Source organism: Delphinus delphis, chromosome 13 (assembly GCF_949987515.2).
Source record: "Delphinus delphis chromosome 13, mDelDel1.2, whole genome shotgun sequence".
Lineage (NCBI taxonomy): Eukaryota > Metazoa > Chordata > Mammalia > Artiodactyla > Delphinidae > Delphinus > Delphinus delphis.
The window spans coordinates 1,759,466-1,779,271 of NC_082695.1; the positions used below are offsets into that span (position 1 = coordinate 1,759,466).

General features: G+C 47.6%; 1 protein-coding gene across 2 annotated transcripts in view; it reads left to right on the forward strand.

Annotated features, from left to right (window-relative positions):
• STX2 (syntaxin 2) overlaps positions 1 to 19,806 on the forward strand; it is a 45,259-nt gene that overhangs the window by 6,096 nt on the left and 19,357 nt on the right. For both annotated transcript variants that reach the window (XM_060027857.1, XM_060027858.1), the window contains exons 2-3: positions 8,281 to 8,355; positions 13,154 to 13,253. In XM_060027857.1, coding sequence (XP_059883840.1) covers positions 8,281 to 8,355; positions 13,154 to 13,253 — 175 coding nt within the window. The remainder of the gene's footprint in view (positions 1 to 8,280; positions 8,356 to 13,153; positions 13,254 to 19,806) is intronic.

Genomic DNA, 19,806 nt, shown 5'->3' on the forward strand with positions numbered 1-19,806 from the left:
TTCTCTGCATCTATTGAGATGATCATATGGTTTTTCTCCTTCAATTTGTTAATATGGTGTATCACGTTGATTGATTTGCATATATTGAAGAATCCTTGCATTCCTGGGATAAACCCCACTTGATCATGGTGTATGATCCTTTTAATGTGCTGTTGGATTCTGTTTGCTAGTATTTTGTTGAGGATGTTTGCATCTGTGTTCATCAGTGATATTCGCCTGTAGTTTTCTTTCTCTGTGACATCTTTGTCTGGTTTTGGTATCTGGGTGATGGTGGCCTCGTAGAATGAGTTTGGGCGTGTTCCTCTCTCTGCTATATTTTGGAAGAGTTTGAGAAGGATAGGTGTTAGCTCTTCTCTAAATGTTTGACAGAATTCGCCTGTGAAGCCATCTGGTCCTGGGCTTTTGTTTGTTGGAAGATTTTAAATCACAGTTTCAACTTCAGTGCTTGTGATTGGTCTGTTCATATTTTCTGTTTCTTCCTGGTGCAGTCTCGGCAGGTTGTGCCTTTCTAAGAATTTGTCCATTTCTTCCAGGTTGTCTATTTTATTGGCATAGAGTTGCTTGTAGTAATCTCTCATGATCTCTTGTATTTCTGCAGTGTCAGTTGTTACTTCTCCTTTTTCATTTCTAATTCTATTGATTTGAGTCTTCTCCCTTTTTTTCTTCATGAGTCTGGCTAATGGCTTATCAATTTTGTTTATCTTCTCAAAGAACCAGCTTTTAGTTTTATTGATCTTTGCTATCGTTTCCTTCATTTCTTTTTCATTTATTTCTGATCTGATCTTTATGATTTCTTTCCTTCTGCTAAATTTGGGGTTTTTTTGTTCTTTCTCTAATTGCTTTAGGTGCAAAGTTAGGTTGCTTATTTGAGATGTTTCCTGTTTCTTAAGGTAGGATTGTATTGCTATAAACTTCCCTCTTAGAACTGCTTTTGCTGCATCCCATAGGTTTTGGGTCATCGTGTCTCCATTGTCATTTGTTTCTAGGTAGAAAATTACTATTTTTAATACCTGAGTTCATGGTGATGAATTGCAAGTATAATTTATGTATGTATGTATGTATGTATGTATTTTTGGCTGCACTGGGTTTTCGTTGCTGCGCGCGGGCTTTTCTCTAGTTGCGGCGAGCGGGGGCTTCTCATTGCGGTGGCTTCTTTTGTTGTGGAACACGGGCTCTAGGCACGCGGGCTTCAGTAGTTGTGGCTCGCGGGCTCTAGAACGCAGGCTCAGTAGTTGTGGCACATGGGCTTAGTTGCTCTGCAGCATGTGTGATCTTCCCAGACCAGGGATCGAACCCTTGTCCCCTGCACTGGCAGGCGGATTCTTAACCACTGCGCCACCAGGGGAGTCCCACAAGTATAACTTTTTAAGCGGCAGGAAAAACTGCCCAGATATTTTTAAGGTTCTTTTTTGGCAGCTCAGATTGCACGCAGAGTGCAGATTGTTATGTAGTAAAGTTTCAGGTTCCAATTTGTAAAATAAAAACATTTTTTTCTAAGTACTTCGCTGAAACTTAAAATACTGAGAATTTCATAATACATGTATAATTTAATATATGAATATATCTCTAATTTTGAATGTTTATGGTTTAGAATTTCATAATTTACTAAATCCTGTATCATCATACAGACAGTTCCCACAGTTGGAATCTATATAGTTTCTCCAGGAAGTATAATAAATATCCGTTTGTATACAAAATAAAAGAGCAAAGCCTGTACCTTTCCACAGGTTAATTACTTCTGGTTTTTAACTTCAAGTCTATTCATTCTGAATGTAAGGAATAGAGAACCTAAGCGATAACCAGCGCCCTCACTCCCGCAGATCGCCTTGTTCCAGTCTCTGTTGTTCCCATGTGCCCTTCCGCTCCGGCCCTTGCACACGCTGCTCCATGTGTGTGTCTCTCTCCCCCTTTCTCTGCCGGCCCCACCCCTTCTTTTGTTTTGTTTTGTTTTGTTTTTTTTCCTTTGCGGTACACGGGCCTCTCACTGTTGTGGCCTGTCCCGTTGCGGAGCACAGGCTCCGGACGCGCAGGCTCAGCAGCCATGGCTCAAGGGCCCAGCTGCTCTGTGGCATGCGGGATCCTCCTGGACCGGGGCACGAACCCGTGTCCCCTGCATCGGCAGGCGGACCCCCAACCACCGCCCCACCAGGGAAGCCCCCCCACCCCTTCTTTTGGCCTCAGTTCAGACATCACCACCAGGAAGTCTTCCCACCCTCCTTCCCCCTTGGGTCCCCAGAGATCTTCCTGTCTGTGCATCTGAACACACATGAGGTCCTGTTTTCTTCCTGCACCCTCCCTCAGACTCTGCACCGTTTCCAGGGCAGATGTGTGCTGTCAGGTTTGCTCTGAAGACTCAGGATTCTGCACAAAGCACCTGCTAGGTGTGTATTGAGTCGTGTGTTTGCTTTTGAAAATGCACAGGGTTAGGGAGATGCAGATGACAGTGGACTCTGTTGTCTTCAAGGTTCTTTGGGTTGCAAGGGACAGAAACCCCTTAGCTAAAACAGAAAAGGGAGATTGATTAAAGGGTAGAATGGGGCCTCAGACTCAGGGTGGGCTGTGCCGTGAGACCTCAGGAGGAGATGGAACCAGGGCCAGTGAGCAACCAAGCCCGCCTCTGTCCTTGACTTTCGTCTGCCGTGCTGCTTCTCACTGTGTGTGGCTGTGTCTTTGTTTCCTGGTTTCTCTGTCCTTCTGTGTGTGCTTTCTCTCCGCTCCACCCCCATCTCTGTCTCATCTCTCTGCTCTTCATTCATTCCTTCAGCTGATCTCTACTGAGTGGCTGCTACGTACCAGGCACTGTTTCAGGCGTGAGTTATGACAAGACCCTTGAAGTCCTTGCTCCCCTGAAACGTGTCATGGGGAGGGGACAAGAAACAGCTAAGTCAATGAGCAATAAAATGCCTTTCCCGGTAACTGCTGGGGAGGAAATGAAACAGGGGGAGTGGGTGTGGGCGTGGCTGTTTTGGGCTGGGCCATCAGGGGTCTCTGATCGGGGGAAGTCTCTGAGCTGAGATCTGAATGAGAAGGAGCCAGCCGGGCACAGGTCTGGGAGGTGGGCACTGGGCAGAAGGCACGGCCAGCCGCAGGGCTCTGCTGTGGGCACAGGTTGGTGTGAAGGACAGGAAGGTGGTGAGTTTGATTGTCAGTGGTGAGCAAAACATGAGAGATGAGGAGAAATCTTTAAACATACCTTCGAGAGGAGAAAAACAGAAGCATTTGTGCAATACAGTGTTATTTATGTAAAGTGTAAGTACCTGCAGTATTTATATAATATTAATAATGGAGACAAATATGAAGTAAAAATATAAAACATGAAACAGTGTAATAGTCTACCTAGGGCATGAAACTACGACTGATTACATACATATATGGGAAAGAAATGCGACTGACATTCGACGGCACAATTACCACCTGGCCAACAGTCAGCTTTGACCTATTTTGAATTACAAGTATTCGTCTATTACTGAAGCAATGTGATTTTGAAATTAACGTGTTGTAGCAGCAAAGCTACTACAACCATTGTACATATTTCAAGATAATTATTGCCTCACAATTATCATTTGCATGGAAGGCCCTAGTGTATGTGTATTTGGAGAACAACCTGGAGAAAAATCCAGTGTTTGATCCAACTTCGGATTCTACTAATTTGTGATAATTCAGCTTCTGAATTATCTAAACGGCATTCCAGTGACAAATGATTCATCTCTGTTAAATAGTCTCTAAACATGGAAGCTACTTGATGTCTCTTCCTCAGAACAGTTTTTACAGAGAGAATTGTATTTTAATATACTGCTGCTTTTAAGGAGAATTGCTTTAAAATTTAACAGAAATGGAAAGTTGATATTTGGATGTTTATCTTGCACTTTGACACTTTAGAAATCAAGTTGGAGAGTATTCCCACTGCTCATAGTAAATGCTTTGCCACAAATCGTTTTGTTATAGACGATAAGTACACTGTCGTAACCAGCAGCTACTGTACAGGGATCACACCGTCTCCGCTAGAAAGGTTGAACGTGGGCTTCACTGAAGACGGGGCGATTGTGCAGCAGCTTAAACAGCGTTGTTTTCTTCTTCTTTTTCGGCCACGTCGTGCGGCATGTGGGATTTTAGTTCCTTGACCAGGAATCGAACCCTGGCCCCCTGCAGTGGGAGCACAGAAGCCCTGAACCACTGGACAGCCAGGGGAGTCCCTAAAGAGCATTGTTTTGGTAGTCACTTCTTTGTTTCTTTTTTCATTAATGGAAAAGCTAAGACAGTATTACTAGGTCTATTTCCTAATGTCAGGTAATTCTGAGAATTCCAGATAGAACTAAGAAATACAAGTAAAGGGTTAAAAATGAGAAGGAAAAAAGAAGACATTAGAGGAAACAGATTCCAAGTCATTGGCTCCCTCTTGGTCTGCAGGTACAGAAACGAATGATTTACCAGGAAGCGAATGACTGAATAACGGTCACGCATGAGACGTGGGCTTCAGCGGCGAGGAAGAATTGAGTTTCTTTGGTAACTGTTTGTTCACCGCCTCCTGCACGGAGTGTGGTCTGTGTGTGATGTGATAGTAAAATGACCGACTGCCCGTAGGGAGAGTGTCATGTTGGAAACCGTCTCTCCTGAGCCTGGAAATGAGTGAGTGTCTCTCCCGGAGCAGGTGAAGTAGCGGGCTTAGGTTCGCGACCGTGTCACACACACAACAGGCATCTTCGTGTGGGCTTCGCCTCGAGGTGGTCTAGTGCCGCGGGGGTCAGGGGTGGGGCTGGGGGCGTGCAGGTGAAGCAAGACAGGTGTGGATTGATCGTCGTTGAACCCCTGCGATGGACCCATCGAGGGCCCAGTATGTCATTCCTTCCACTTTTGTGCGTGTTTGTCATTTTCCACGGCAGAAAGTGAAACAGGCCGAACGCCGAGGCCTCTGAGAACCGCGAGTGGCTGTCAGCGGGGTGAGATGTGCGCCCCTGGCCCCGGGGAATCCCAGCCCTGCTAGGCCACGTTCACGTTCACTCTCTCCCCTCCCCCGTTGAATCTGCAGGGAGTTGGCTACTTACAGCTAAGTCCCTTGAGCCCTATGAGCGCCCCAGCTGAGAAGCGACTGGGTGGGGCGCGGGGAGGCAGTGACGTGCGGGGCCACTCGGGGAGCGCGTGGTGTCGAAGGCCCGCGCGAGGCCGCCCGGCCCGGAGCTCGGAGGAGAGCTGGGAGGCCCGCTTCGCCTGGAGGACCCTCCTGCAGCCCTTTCTTCCGGGAGGAGGGCGGGGGCGGGGTTAAGAGCAAGGGCGTGGGCTGGAGTCAGAGGGGCAGGGCGGTCCCTCCTGGCAGAGGGCGGGTTGTGAAGTGGCGCGCGAGCGGGTGTGGGAGGTAAGTTTTGTCGTCCGGTGACTGAGCCAGGCGAGGGCAGCTCTTGCCGTTGGGGAGTGAGCGCAGTGTGGGATCTGTGAGGTCGAACCCACCTGGTGCCCAAAGAGGCTGGGTGCTCAGCCGTCCATGGGGTGCTGTGTGCGTGAAGTGGGGATGCTCGCAGGCCTCGGGCGGCGCTGGAGGACCGGTGAGACAGCGCGCGACCCGTGCCCTGGCGCGCGCGGTACCCAGTAGCAGCCGTCTTTCACTTCAGGTGCCTTGGGAGCCTGGAGAAAAGCACTGCGGAGTTGGTGGGCGGGTCTGCACATAACTTTCTGTCGCTTGTTAGCCGATTGCCGATCTGTCTTTAAGTGCTTTTTAGCTCGGAATTAAGAGCATGGACCAGAAGTGATTTTAAGAGCCTTTATTGGGGTATGCATGACCTGGGAAAATAACGCCCTTCCGAAACCCACAGCCCCGCCTCTGGGGGCGGGGACGGGATGGGTGTTGTCCCCGCCTCGTCGCCCGGTTAGAACCCACATCTGCGACTCCCGGTAGGTACAGGGTTTTTTCCTCCGGACAGCGCTGTTCACGGGCTGCAGAGTTGAGAGGAGTGTCTCGGTTAGCACGCTTGATTGGAGAAAGGATGGCGTGAGCGTGCTTCAGCCCGTACTGGTGCGTGCGCGTCCTTGGGCTCTCGTGCCGCGGGCCCGCAGACTGGGGCCTGACCCAGGGAGATGTGCCCTCCCGGCTCTGGAGGCCAGAAGCCAGGGTGTCGCGGGGCCGCACGTTCCCCGAACCTGCGCCAGAGCCCTGCCTTGCCTCTCTCACCTTCCCGTGCGGGCGGCGGTCCTCAGGGGTCCTCGGCTTGTAGGTGCATCGCGGTCATCACGGGCCGCCTCCCCCTGTGCATCTCTGTCTCTTCTCATGAGGACGCGAGTCACGTTGGGTTAAGGGCCCACGCTGCTCCAGCACGACCTCATCTTGACTGACTGCATCTTCACTGACCCTTTTTCCAAATACGGGTCCCAGGCTGAGGTCCTGGGGGTTTGCAACATCTGTGTTTAGGGGGCACAGTTGAACCCATAGTGCTCGCCCTGTTAGCAGAGCTCACATGAGACGTTTGCAGTGGCATTGTTGCCTGACTGCAGGCATCTTTCCCCGCAGCTGGCGCCTGTGGGAGCAGGGTCCCTCAGCTCTGAGAGGTGCCGGGGGGCCTCCGGCCCGCAGCTGAGGGAGCTTCTGCCGGAGTCCTGCGTAGGTGGGTCTCTGCTTTTCCCTCCGAGACTGCCCCACGGCTGCCCCAGCGCGAGGTGTCGCCTGGTGATATCGTTCACGGTCCTCTCGTAAAAGCCCGTTGTGTGAGGGAGCTCGCGCCTCCCGTAGAGGAGCACGCCTCTTCTCCCTTGCCGTCCTGGATTGTCTCCTCGAGGAGGCCCTGGGGTAAGGCAGGTGCCGAAGCCTTCCCTGGGGTGGTGAGAGATTATTGTTGATTTTTAGGCCACATCGATTTGCCTTAGTGAGGGCCCTGGGTGGGTGCAGGGGGAGGCTGCATTGTGCTTTCTTGACACATTTATTAAATTTTGTAGCTGTTTTCCTAGATAAATTTAGTGGAATTTTGTTTCCACATTATTTCTGGGTTGTAGATCAGTAGAGCCACACTTCTGACTTTCCGTGGTTAAAGACTCTGATTTCACGAGGGTTGAGAGAATCCCCGAAATCTGGCTGCCTCGGCTCTCGCAGGGTTTGAGCTGAGCTGACTCACCCTGCATGTCCTTGGGGAGACAGTTCCTAACAGTTCCCTCCTCTGTATTCTGGCAGGTGTATTTCCTTTTTCCTCCCGAGTCCCCAGCTCTCGCTGGTGGATGCTGTGTAACACGTCCTTGACAAACACTGTGATTCCGGTACCAGGTCCCGGGTTCTGACGTTGTCTCCTGTCCCCCATGGCTGTAGACGGAGGTCGCTTTCTTCCCAGGAGAGACTTTCCACCGTTAGGTTCTTCTGCCTCCCTCAAGGGGTGGGGAACCCAGCCCGGCAGCATCACTTAGAACTTAGAATGTGACGATGTTCCCGACGTTCTAGGACAGTCACGAGTGCATGGACTGCCTCACCCCAGCCCCTCTGAGTCAGAGACTCAGCCCTCTAGGCGGAGCTGATGCCCCTCAAGTTGGAGACCCATTGGTCTAGAATAACATCTCCTCATTCTTTATTCTTCAGTGTTATTTTAAACTGATGGTACCTGTTTGTGTCTACGTGAAAAATTTTAAAACCAGAATTTTACGTTTTATATTTTTCCATTTTAGTGTAGGAAACATGATGATGGAGACACAACTGTTGTTGCTGAAAAGGACGCTTTTATGGATGACTTGTAAAGTACGGTGTTATCCTGGGTCTTCCTAGCGGTCAGTTGCTTTCTTCCTCCGTGTTACTTACTCAGGTCTTCGCTACTGAGTCTTTCCTTGGTAAAGTGTTCCTTGATTATGAGTGTGGCCGTGACTGGGAGTTACTCACGCAGGGAAAATTGGTAAGCACCAGCTAACATATGTGATAGTTCCTTGAAGATTATTACGTAGTCTTGAAAAGTGAGCTGGTGGTATCAGTATTTTCAATCTTTATAGAGAGTGAGCAATGTAAGCGGTTTCACTTGTTGAGGATAAACCTGGCCTGTGTTAAGTGGACGTACTCAGCATGGGTGATTCTGCGTCTCTCAGTTCTGAGAGATCTCGCCATCGTTTCCCCAGGACGTGGCTGCTGCTCAGGGCGTGCAGCCCAGTCTGCCTGCCTTGACTGTGGCCTGGTGCGGCTCTGGCACACGTCGGAGTCGTTATACTTTGGTGCTCTTAGCGAATTGGGATCCTGTAGGTACCGAACTGCTCTTGTCTTTCAGTTCACTGTGTCTATGTGAAAATTTTTAAAACCAGAATTTTACATTTTATATTTTTCCATTTTAGTGTAGGAAACATGATGATGGAGACACAACTGTTGTTATTGAAAAGGACCATTTTATGGATGATTTCTTCCATCAGGTAAGAGCCGTTTAATGAAACCCAGACGGACTTGTTTTCTTTAAACATAGTTAAACTAATGTAACTGTGCACTTGTCATATTTGAAATAATACCCTAACTAATATTTTTAAAAGTTGGTGTTTGAATTGCAAACGTTCTCTAGACTTTTTAGTGCTAGGAAAACATTCTTCTTGGTGAGGGACTTGGTGGGGGGGGGGTTGAGAATGGTGATCCTGGGTGTGGAGGGCACATGCGGAGACTGATGCCCGCAGGCTGGGGTGCTGGCCCGGCGGGCGTGCTGCTCCAGGGCCGCGTCCTCAGAGCATGGGAAGGCCCCGGGGAGATGCTGCTGCACCCATGGCCAGCGGTGTTCTCCAGACGCGGGGCGGTTTGGTCCCGGGGAGGGGAAGGCCTGGGGGCGGTGCTGCCCCTCAGCTGGTGGTCAGGTGTGCAGTACACACAGGGAGGCTTCCCTTGCTTTCCTCCTGCAGAATGGCAGCGAGTCCCGCTTATCAAAGAGCTCACGTTGTGTATTTCCTAAACGCTTTGATTGAATTTTAAATTCCTCTCCTGAGAAGTTTTCCACGTTTCAGAATACCGGTCTCTAGGTCATATGGGCTTCTGTCCTGAGAGGTCCGATCCGTAAGCAAAGGTACGATTGTGGCAGCTCTGCTCTGCCGTTGCTCTCAGGCAGCGCGGCCTTTCTCTGGGCTGTCTGCATGTGGGCCCGCGCCCTTGGAGCTGACCTCACACCTGTCCGTTCCTTCGGGCTTCCCTGCGAGGCCTTTCCCTCTCCCTCTTAGCCCCCCAGGGCTGTTTCTAGGCTGGCGTCATGTTTAAATTGTTAACCCTAAGTTATAGCTGATCAAATTTTGCATAATTTAAAATTTTTGAAATTGAGTCAGAGAACAAATATTTTGACTTTGTTACATATGAAGAAAAGAAACGGGTTCATTTTTTAATGATGAAAGCTTCATTTGCAGGACTTGTTTTGATTATGTTGAATCTCGTCTACAAGTTTCAGTTAACTCAAATCTGTTGACAGTCTAAACCGGTCTATCAATACGTGGATTTGAAAATATGTAATATGTTAATAAAAAATATCTTAGAAGTTATCTAAGATAACTTTAGAAGTTATCAGTTTTCCAGATCCAGTCAGAATTTATTGAATACCTAGTGTAAGAACCTGTTCATTGGGTTTCAAGCATTTATGTTAGTTCTTATCTAATGGAAAAAACATGAAATTAAATCATTAGCTACAGGAACTTACTTTAAGGTACAAAAGAGTTAAGACGGTGGATTTCCGGCTTTCACTTTGGAAATGAGACTCTTTACTGTCTTGAGCTTACCTGCCCACTTTGTAAAATCACTACTTCTCTGATTTTACCCCCTGTACCTAGATGCTTAATTCTTCCGTACCAGTTCTCCAGAAAAACATATTTCTTATTTTAAGAATCTCCCAGCATTAAATGTTGTTGTACTTTCTAGAAGAATTATGTAAATCACTCAGTCATTAAGCTGTAGTAACTTAGCGCCAACCCATTCCGGCTGTGGGCGTCTCAGAGCTGCAGACAGAAACGGGTGACTCGTGTTAGGGAGGTTTGAGGGCCATCGATTGTAACGTAAGTTCCAGTTTCATTTGTTAAATGGTTGATTTATTTTACAGTTAATTTCTGTGAAATGACTTCTTAGATAGAGAAGCAAATGATGTTTGTTAATACAAACTCTTTTCTTAGAAAATGGCACTCAGATCTTACATATCACATAGAACATTGCAAAAGGTAGGAATTTTGCACGTGGCCAGTGTTTGCTGAAGACTAGCATAGTGCTGTAATGAGCGGCCAGGAATCTCCTCTCTGCGAAGGTGGTTTGTAGTTGGCGGGGGGGTGGGGGGGGGACCCCTGCGTGATGTGCTTCGCAGGCGCAAATGGACCTGGTGGACCTGGTGCCACAGCGACGGTGGCGCTTCCCTCCTGGTCCCGAGTCGGTGGTCCAGCGGTTTTCTTTTTGGACCACGCTGGGACTTCTGCTGCACAGATACTAGTGGCATGCGTACTGCAGAACCCTCCAAGAGGTAAAACTGTGTCTCTCCTACTTTGTGACAGATGTGTGCTACTGAATTTATTTTAGAAATGCTGCTTTAATGATGCCTCGTTGAAGTGTAGATCTGTGCACTAAAACCCCAAAGTCGTCATTTGTGTTGAAGCCTGCATGATAAAGTAGCAAAAATTTTAAAAGATGCCGTTTTAATTCTGTGTACTGTTTTTACATGATTAATTAAATTATAAGTATGTGAAGTGTATGAAGTTCTGTACAAATTGACTGTAAATAAATGGAAATAACACCCAGGCCTAATGAAATAGCCGTTCACTGCTCTATGCAAGTAGAATTCTGTGTTCAACTCTCCTCTAAAACTTTGGTTTTCAAAATGTGCTGTGGGGCTTGGTCCCAGTGTCCCTGGGGTCCCTAAGGCCTTTCCAATGAGTTCGTGTGGCTGGTAACGATTTTCATAAAAATACCAAGATGTTTACCTCTTTCCTCTCACTCTGTCATGAATGGACAATGGGGGAGTTTCCCAGAGGCTACATCAAGTGTGTGATACGGCAACAGACTAAACACAGAAGCAGGTATCAGAATCAAGGTGCCTTCCGTTAAGCTAGAAATCAGATTTGCAGAGAAATGTAGATCAGTGCTCGTGCTTTCACTGATTTGGGGGGGAGGGAATTCTGCTTTTTCCATAAAAATAGGTTATTGGTGTTAACATCTGTATTAATTTCCTACTGCTGGTGTAACAAATTACCACAACCGTAGTGGCTAAACCCAACATACACTTAGAGCCTGACAGCTGCAGAGGTCCGAAGCTGAAAAGAGCCACTGGGGCTCTCGTCAAGGTGCCGGCAGGGCCGCGCCCTCCTGCAGGGCCGGCGGGGAGAGGCTGCATCCTGCCTTCTCCAGCTTCTGGGGGCACCTGCGTCCTTGGCTCGGGGCCCTTTTCCCCAGCGTCGGGCACCTCACCGCAGCCTCTGCTTCTCCTGTCACGTCGCTTTTTTCTAAGTTTGGTCCTGTCGGCTTCTGTTTTATAAGGACTCTTGTGGTTACACTGGAACAACCCAGATAATCCAGGGTAATCTCCCATCTCGACTCTTAACTCATCACACCTGCGAGGTGCCTTTTGCCCCGTAGGTGACATTCTGAGGATGAGAACGTGGACATCCACCATGGCATGTTGTGGGCTTGTAATTAACTGTCTTCAGTGAATTAACGCATGTCGGAGCTGTTTCTCCACTATGGGAATTATCCGAAGCGAGCTACAGCCTACGTGAGCCAAAGCTCTTTGGGGTCTTCCGTAACTTTCAGGATTAAAGAGGCGCTGAGACCAAACACACAAGAGCTGCTCTAGTCCGTAGGGCTCCTCATGCTGGCATCTCACCTCCCCACTGGGATGTGTGTCCCCGTTGCTCAGAAATCAGGATGGTGGGAGAGGATGCACTCGCACGAGAAGCCTCGCCCGCACTCCTGTCTTCATCTGCTGGTTTCCTCACCTCTCCCCTCGGAAGGTGACCCTTTTCTTAGTTTCTTATTTAGACATCCCAGTGTTTTTTCATGTAAATGTTAACATCTGCAGGTTAATCTCTGCTTATTTTGACCTCTTCCTTGCATCGTTGCTAACATGTATACGTGTCGTCCTGCACCTTGTGGGTATTTTTTTTTTCAGCGTGTTTTTAACTTGGTGATATATCCTGGAGGTGTTTTCGTATCTTTTGTTAGAGTTCCGTAATGTAACCTAACGAGACCCCTGCTGATGGGCTTTAGGGTTTTCCTCATCGTTCAGATGGAGAAGTTGTGCTCAGTTTCCTAGGGCCGCACACACTGAGTGGCTGCAAACAGCACAGATATACTGTCTTCATCCCTGGAAGCCGGAAGTCCAGGCTGGTCCCGCCGGGATGAAGCCACATTGCCAGCAGGACCGCACGCCCCAGGAGCTCCGGGCAGAGCCCGCTGCCCTGCCTTCCCCACCTCTCGAGCTGCACGCCTGGTGCCCCTCCGCCTGCCAGGCCGGCAGCAGACCATTGTGCTTCACTGGTGTCGCGTGGCCGCCTTCTCTCGTCCCATCTCCATCCACTTCCCTCTTACAAGTACCCTTGGGGTCATACTGAGGGCCCACCGGGGGCTCCGGGATTGTATCTCCCCATCTCAAGACCCTTTGTTTCAGTCACATCTGCAGTTCCCTTTGCCATATAAGGTAACCATCCAAGGTCCCAGGGGCCAGGACCTGGACATCTTGGGGGACAGTATTCAGCCTGCCACACTTGCTATGAATCCATCTGGGCAGATCTTGCGAATGAAGACGTTACATTTTGAGACAAGTAGTGAATACCTTAGACTATCAGAGGCAAAAAATAATGACTAGGAAGGCTTGGTCTTATCAGCTGTCAGTACCTCCCCGCATGAGCATATGATGGTCGGCCTCTGCTGCAGGGTGAGCTCCCTTCTTGCCTGCGCGGAGACCTGGCGTTGGTAGTAGATGCCTCTGGCTGCCATCGTCTGTGGTGATCCTGGGTCTTGATTGTAAAACTTCTTACAACCAGCAAGGTCTTCCCGGTGGCTGATACTGCCTTAGCCATAGGTAGCTATTTTAATATGGCGCATTTCCCTTTATTTTTCAAATTAAATGAATGGGAAAAGGTTGTTGTTTCTTTATGTGGTAATTATTCACTTATTTTCTTCCTCTTTTATCCTTCTCTTTTTAGGTAATGGAAAGTGGTTGCAGATGTGCATTTGCCGCAGTGGTGATGACTTTCTCTCCCTCTCTCCTAGGTTGAGGAGATCAGAAACAGTATAGCTAAAATAGCTCAGTATGTTGAAGAAGTAAAGAAAAACCACAGCATCATTCTTTCTGCACCAAACCCAGAAGGAAGTAAGTTGTTGGTTTTAAAAAGAAGTGTGTCTGTCTATCTGTGTGCCTGTCCCTCTTGCTGTCCACAGCACAGGCCTTAGCCTGGAGACACGTGAGATTGAGCTGGGAGCTTGTAAAAAGTGCCGGAGGCTGGTGGGCCACCCCTCGGGATTCTCCTGCCTCTGGTCTGGATGAACCAAGGCATCGGTGTGGTTTTCTACAGCTTCTGCGGGATCTGGTGTTCAGCCGGGCTGAGGACCACTGATGTGTGATATCCACGAGCATACATGGATGTGGCCTTGCAGAACTTTGGGGTCACGTCAGTGACTGGGCCTTAGATCTGTATTATGTCCACAGTTAAACAGGAGTGATAGAATTTTGTGCTTAGATGAAAGTTAGTAAGAGGTTGATTTGGAAAACAGTACTTGTTAGAGCAGGTTTAAAGATGAAGAACAGACTAAAGTGATCTCAAGTCTTCAGCAAAGGCTTCTTTCTGTATGGAGTGTGCTGTTCGTGGTGTCTGTTGAGGGCAGCATGTGAGCAAGTGATTTAACATTAACTGGACATCAGGGCATTGTTAGTTATAAGGAAGTGTTTCCTAGATCTACAGTGACAAAATTTGAAAACTTGAAAGGTAAGATGGATCTGGATAAGCTAGAGACTGCAAATTGGAATCCATACATCATTTGGGGGGATAATTGATATCCTCACAATACTGAGTCTTCTAATCCGTGGAACTGCTCTGTCCCCTTACTTACATCTTCTGTAATTGCTCTCAGTGATGTTCTGTAGGGTTCTCTGTAGCGGTCTCACACACCTTTCATGGTAGGTGATGGTTTCGGTTTTAACGTGAACAGTATCTGCTGTAAATTTTGTTTTCTACTTGTTTCCATATATGGAAATACAGTGGGTTTTGTATGTGGACCTTGTATCCCGTTATCTTGCCTAATTACTTAATTAATTTTAATAATTTGTTTGTGGATTCTGTTAGGTTTTTTTCTACACCCAGTCATGACACCTGTGAATAATCACAGTTGTCCCTCAGTTCTTATGCTTTTTATTTTCAGTTGACTTATTTCACTGACTTTCCGTACAGCATTGAATAGAAGTGGTGATGGGAACACGCTTATTCTCAGTCTTGGAGGAAAGTTGAAAGCAACTTTGTTAGGTTATTTGGTGTGGCCTTACATTGAAAAAATAACTTGGTATTAAATTGAAAAAACTCATTTTGAAGATTTTGCATGTCTCGTAAAATAACGCTCTGGGCGTCTGTAGATGCCTTGTCTTAGGATTTAGAAGGATATTTTCCAAAGTGTGTTCCTGGAGCATGAATCTCAGTAGCTAGTATGTGAAACAAGACTTCTGTGGCCAAATGCATTCGGAGTCCTTTTCACACCATATCCCCACTTGGAAGGTTGCAGAGTAATAAAGGCTCTGAGAAGTCCTGCAATGAAGAAACCTTTGCTTAGTGGAGTGTTTCACAAATGTATTTGCTCACAGAACTTTTTGTGTAACACCTGTTAACATCTTGCTCAGTTCTTGGGGAAGCTGAATTTGAATACATATGACTATTTTTTTCTTTCGAGAAGTTTACCTCCAAAAAACTTTTGCTGCCAAGTTACAGCAGCTTCAACAATGTTGGAGTGAAGTTGGGGCTCTTAACGCTTCGTAGTAGTCCCTTTGGGCTCTGAATAAGACTGTTGCTTGCTGTCTCTGTTTCACAGCAGGGTGTGAACCGGAGCGTAAGAAGTGATGTCTCGCTGCTCCCTGAGTTGCTCTCTGTAAAGAGCAACGCGGTTACTCCTGCCCCACGATGCTGGGCCCTAGGAAGTGCCCAGGGTGGGGCAGTGGGCAGTGGGCTGCTGTCCCCCCAGCCCTTCGTCCTGGCGGGTGGGGAGGGGCAAGGTGGAGCTCCAGCTCTTCGGTGCCGGTGCCCTCCCTGCCTGGGCTCCTGGGTGGGCCCGCAGAAGGGGTTCCAGAGCACAGTGGCCACCGGGTGGCGCCACCCCATGGCCGGGCCCTGGCCTGTTGGCTTCTGCTGCAGAGGCAGGGCTGGCTGGCCGGCCAGGTTGTTTCATTAACCTCAGTGACAAGATCCCAGAGAAAGATTTGCCTGAGAAGCTAGCAGAGGGCCCCTTTACTCTCACTTTTCTTTATTGACTTTACATTTCTGTACTTTCTTTTTTTAAGAGGGCCACTGAAAATGTGTAAGTTTCAGGCCCTCCGAAACATGAACCCACCTGGTGGGAGCCTGAAATGTGTGTTATTCAGCTTTCTGGGTCTTGCTGGTGATAGTGTTGCGGCTGGCATCACCATCAGAGAATGGAGGGGATGTTACTCATCAGTAACACGGCTTGTAGTTCCTTTGAATCAGGAGTCAGAGCCCTTCTTTTCATCCCATGTTTTAGGTATGGGCGTCCTAAACAGTCACACAACCTCTTGCTAACATTTTATCTGCCCTTCTTCTCCGTCTGCGTTGTCACGCTCCTGGGCTGGCCTCTCGTCTCTGAGCTACGACGATTACATCCGGTTGCCTCCCGTCTCTAAATCCTCCTCCTTTGTGCATTTTGTGCTTTTCTGCTGGAGTACACGTTTCAGACTCGCTTGAGAACTGTGTGGTCACCACTTAGTGTAGAAAGCCTCTTCTCAGGTGAGTGGTGGGTTCAAACCCCAGTTCCACCGTGAATTCACTGTTTACCGCGGACAGATGGCGCACCGTTCCGTGTAAATGCCGACTGCTACTGTCGTCAGTGTGTTTCCCCCCATCACCTTGTTTCCATCCCATCCTTCCTCCTGCTTCCGCGTGAGAGGTGTGTGTCTCCTTTTTAAGGGCAACTGTGGTATGTGGCCTTGAGCCACCTCTCGCTGTACTTCCGTCCGGGCTCCTGGACCGGAAGGCCGCCCGTCTGCCCGTCCAAGCATGCCTGCCCGCAGCCCTGCCTCGCCCCGCGGCGGCTGTTGCTTCCCGAGAGGGGTCTCGCGGGCCTCCCCTCACCCCGGCTGCGCCGCAGGTCCTGCCGGCAGCCTCAGCCCTGGCCCTTGTCCTCCCTCCTTAGCGTCCAGCCCTGCTGACTGGCTCCCCCGCCCCGCCCTCACCGTCTTCATCTTTTAAAGTTAACCTGTTTTACGTTATCAGAGTTAATTACGTGCTTTATCGTGGGCATTTTGGAAGAAAGCAGAAAGGAAGAAAAAAATACAATGCTCGTAACCTGTCCCGTGGTGATAAACACCGTTAACGTTTCGGTAAATATTTTTCTAGCAAAAAATATGTATAAAACATACACTTTTAAAGAAGTGTACTGGACTTTCCTGGCGTAAAATGGTTAGAACTTCGCCTTCCAGTGTCGTGGGTACGGGTTCGATCCCTGGTCAGGGAGCTAGGATCCCACATGCCTCGCAGCCGAAAAACCAAAACACATAAGAAGAAGCAAAATTGTAACAAATTCAGTAAAGACTTTAAAAATGGTCCACCTCGAAAGAAAAAAGAAATCTTTAAACAAGTGTAGAGTTTGGAGCACCCAGTGCCTGTTGCCTTACAATGTACCTCTTTTGCTGATGAGCAGAGCGTTCCAGGACCCTTTATTTAATGGCTGCCTGGTGGTCATCGTCGGCCGTTTCTGTGGGAGCAGAATGGCCTGGGGCCGGATGGCAGTGTGCCTTTTATTGTTTACAGAAAGCTTGCTCCCAGTGTGTGACGGGTATTGCCGGGACCTCGCATCGTTGTAGTGTCATATATGATTCTTAACTTAGACTTGCTGCTGTGCAGAGCAGCAGGGACCAGGCTGAACACTGGACGGGTGGAGGCCCGTTCACTCCTTGTGCTGGCCTCGCGAGGCCTGTGCTCCCCTCGGGTGTGTCCGAGAGCCGAGGATGTTGGGGGATGGAGAGGGTGAGCATTTAGTGCAGAGTCTCGAGCGCCCTGGGACTCAGCCGGCTCTGCTGTCCCACTGCTGTCCTGAACCGCAGGCAGCACCAGGCGGAGCCGCGGGCCCACCCAGCGTCCGGGTTTCACGGTTACAGACCACTCCGCCCCGGGCATCCTCGCCTACCTGTGTGTCCTTGAGTGCTTGTCAGCTCACCTCTCGGGCCAGCATTCCTGGGAACATCGTGCTACATCAAGGGACTCGTCCCATTAAATGTTCTTTTCACATTTTTAGTGTGAAACTTTTCTAATTTATGGGAAAGTTGCAATTACGGTACAGTGAAAACTCACGTTCCCTTCACTGAGATTCACCAGTTGTTAACATTTCGCCACGTTTGATTTCTTTCTCTTTGTGTATGTGTGTGTATGTGTATGCATATGTGTGCGTGTACACACACATTGCACATGTATATATACACACGCATACATACACACGTTATTTTTGCTGACTCATTTTAGAGTGAGTTGCAGGCCTTGTGACCATCTGCCCCTGAGTACGCCAGTGTTCATCTCCTAAGGAGGAGGTTCTCTTGTAATTATCTAATTCAGAACATTTGACGTTGATAAAAACGCTGTCTAATCCACAGTCCATATTCTCAGTCAAAAATCATCACGTTGGTAGCCTTTATAGCTGTTTTACCCTCTTTCCAGGGTCTGATCCAGACACCTAGGCAGATAAAGCCTAGACACAAATGCCTTTAGTTTTATTTACTTATTTGTTTATTTATTTATTTATTTGCCTGCACGTGGGATCTCCGTTGCTCCGTGTGGGATGTTTTTTTTTTTTTTTTTTTTGGCTGTGCACAGGCCTCTCACTGTTGTGGCCTCTCCCGCTGCGGAGCACAGGCTCCGGACGCACAGGCTCAGAGGCCATGGCTCACGGGCCCAGCCTCTCTGTGGCATGTGGGATCTTCCCAGACCGGGGCACGAACCCGTGTCCCCTCATTGGCAGGCGGAATCTCAACCACTGTGCCACCAGGGAAACCCTCCTGGTTATTTTTGATTGAGAACTGGGCTTGGTATATGAAGTCTTGTGGCCATAGTATGAGTCTTAGGATAATATTTTCTTTTTTTTGAATTTTTGAATTTTATTTTATTTTATTTATGTTTTTATACAGCAGGTTCTTATTAGTCATCCATTTTATACACATCAGTGTATACATGTCAATCCCAGTCACCCAATTCATCCCACCACCACCCGCCTTCCCCCCTTGGTGTCCATATGTTTGTTCTCTGCATCTTTGTCTCTATTTCTGCCCTGCAAACCGGTTCATCTGTACCATTTTTCTATGTTCCACATGTATGCGTTAATATACAATATTTGTTTTTCTCTTTTTGACTTACTTCACTCTGTATGACAATCCCTAGATCCATCCACATCTCTACAAATGACCCAATTTCGTTCGTTTTTATGGCTGATATTCCACTGTATATATGTACCACATCTTCTTTATCCATTCGTCTGTTGATGGGCATTTAGGTTTCTTCCATGACCTGGGTATTGTAAATAGTGCTGCAGTGAAGATTGGGGTGCATGTGTCTTTTTGAATTATGGTTTTCTCTGGGTATATGCCCAGTAGGATTGCTGGGTCATATGGTTATTCTGTTTTTAGTTTTTTAAGGTTTTTTATGGTTTTCGCTGGGTATATGCCCAGTAGGATTGCTGGATCATATGGTTATTCTGTTTTTAGTTTTTTAAGGAACCTCCATACTGTTCTCCATAGTGACTGTATCAGTTTACATTCCCACCAACAGTGCGGGAGGATTCCCTTTTCTCCACACCCTCTCCAGGATTTGTTGTGTAGATTTTCTGACGATTCCCATCTGACTGGTGTGAGGTGGCACCTCATTGTAGTTTTGATTTGCATTTGTCTAATAATTAGTGATGTTCAGCATCCTTTCATGTGCTTCTTGGCAATCTGTATATCTTCTTTGGAGAAATGTCTGTTTAGGTCTTCTGCTCATTTTTTGATTGCGATGTTTGTTTTTTTAATATTGAGCTGCATGAGCTGTTTATATATTTTGGAGATTAATCCTTTGTCCATTGATTCGTTTGCAGATATTTTCTCCCATTCTGAGGGTTGTCTTTTTGTCTTCTTTGTAGTTTCCTTTGCTTTGCAAAAGCTTTTACGTTTCATTAGGTCCCATTTGTTTATTTTTGTTTTTATTTCCATTACTCTGGGAGGTGGATCAAAAAAGATCTTGCTGTGATTTATGTCAAAGAGTGTTCTTCCTGTGTTTTCCTCTAAGAGTTTTATAGTGTCCAGTCTTACATTTAGGTCTCTAATCCATTTTGAGTTTATTTTTGTGTATGGTGTTGGGAGTGTTCTAATTTCATTCTTTTACATGTAGCTGTCCAGTGTTCCCAGCACCACTTATTGAAGAGACTGTCTTTTTGCCATTATATATTCTTGCCTCCTTTGTCATAGATTAGTTGACCATAGTTGCGTGGGTTTATCTCTGGGCTTTCTATCCTGTTCCATTGATCTGTATTTCTGTTTTTGTGCCAGTACCATATTGTCTTGATTACTATAGCTTTGTAGTGTAGTCTGAAGTCAGGGAGTCTGACTCCTCCAGCTCCGTTTTTTTCCTTCAAGACTGCTTTGGCTATTGGGGGTCTTTTGTGTCTCCATACAAATTTTAAGATTTTTT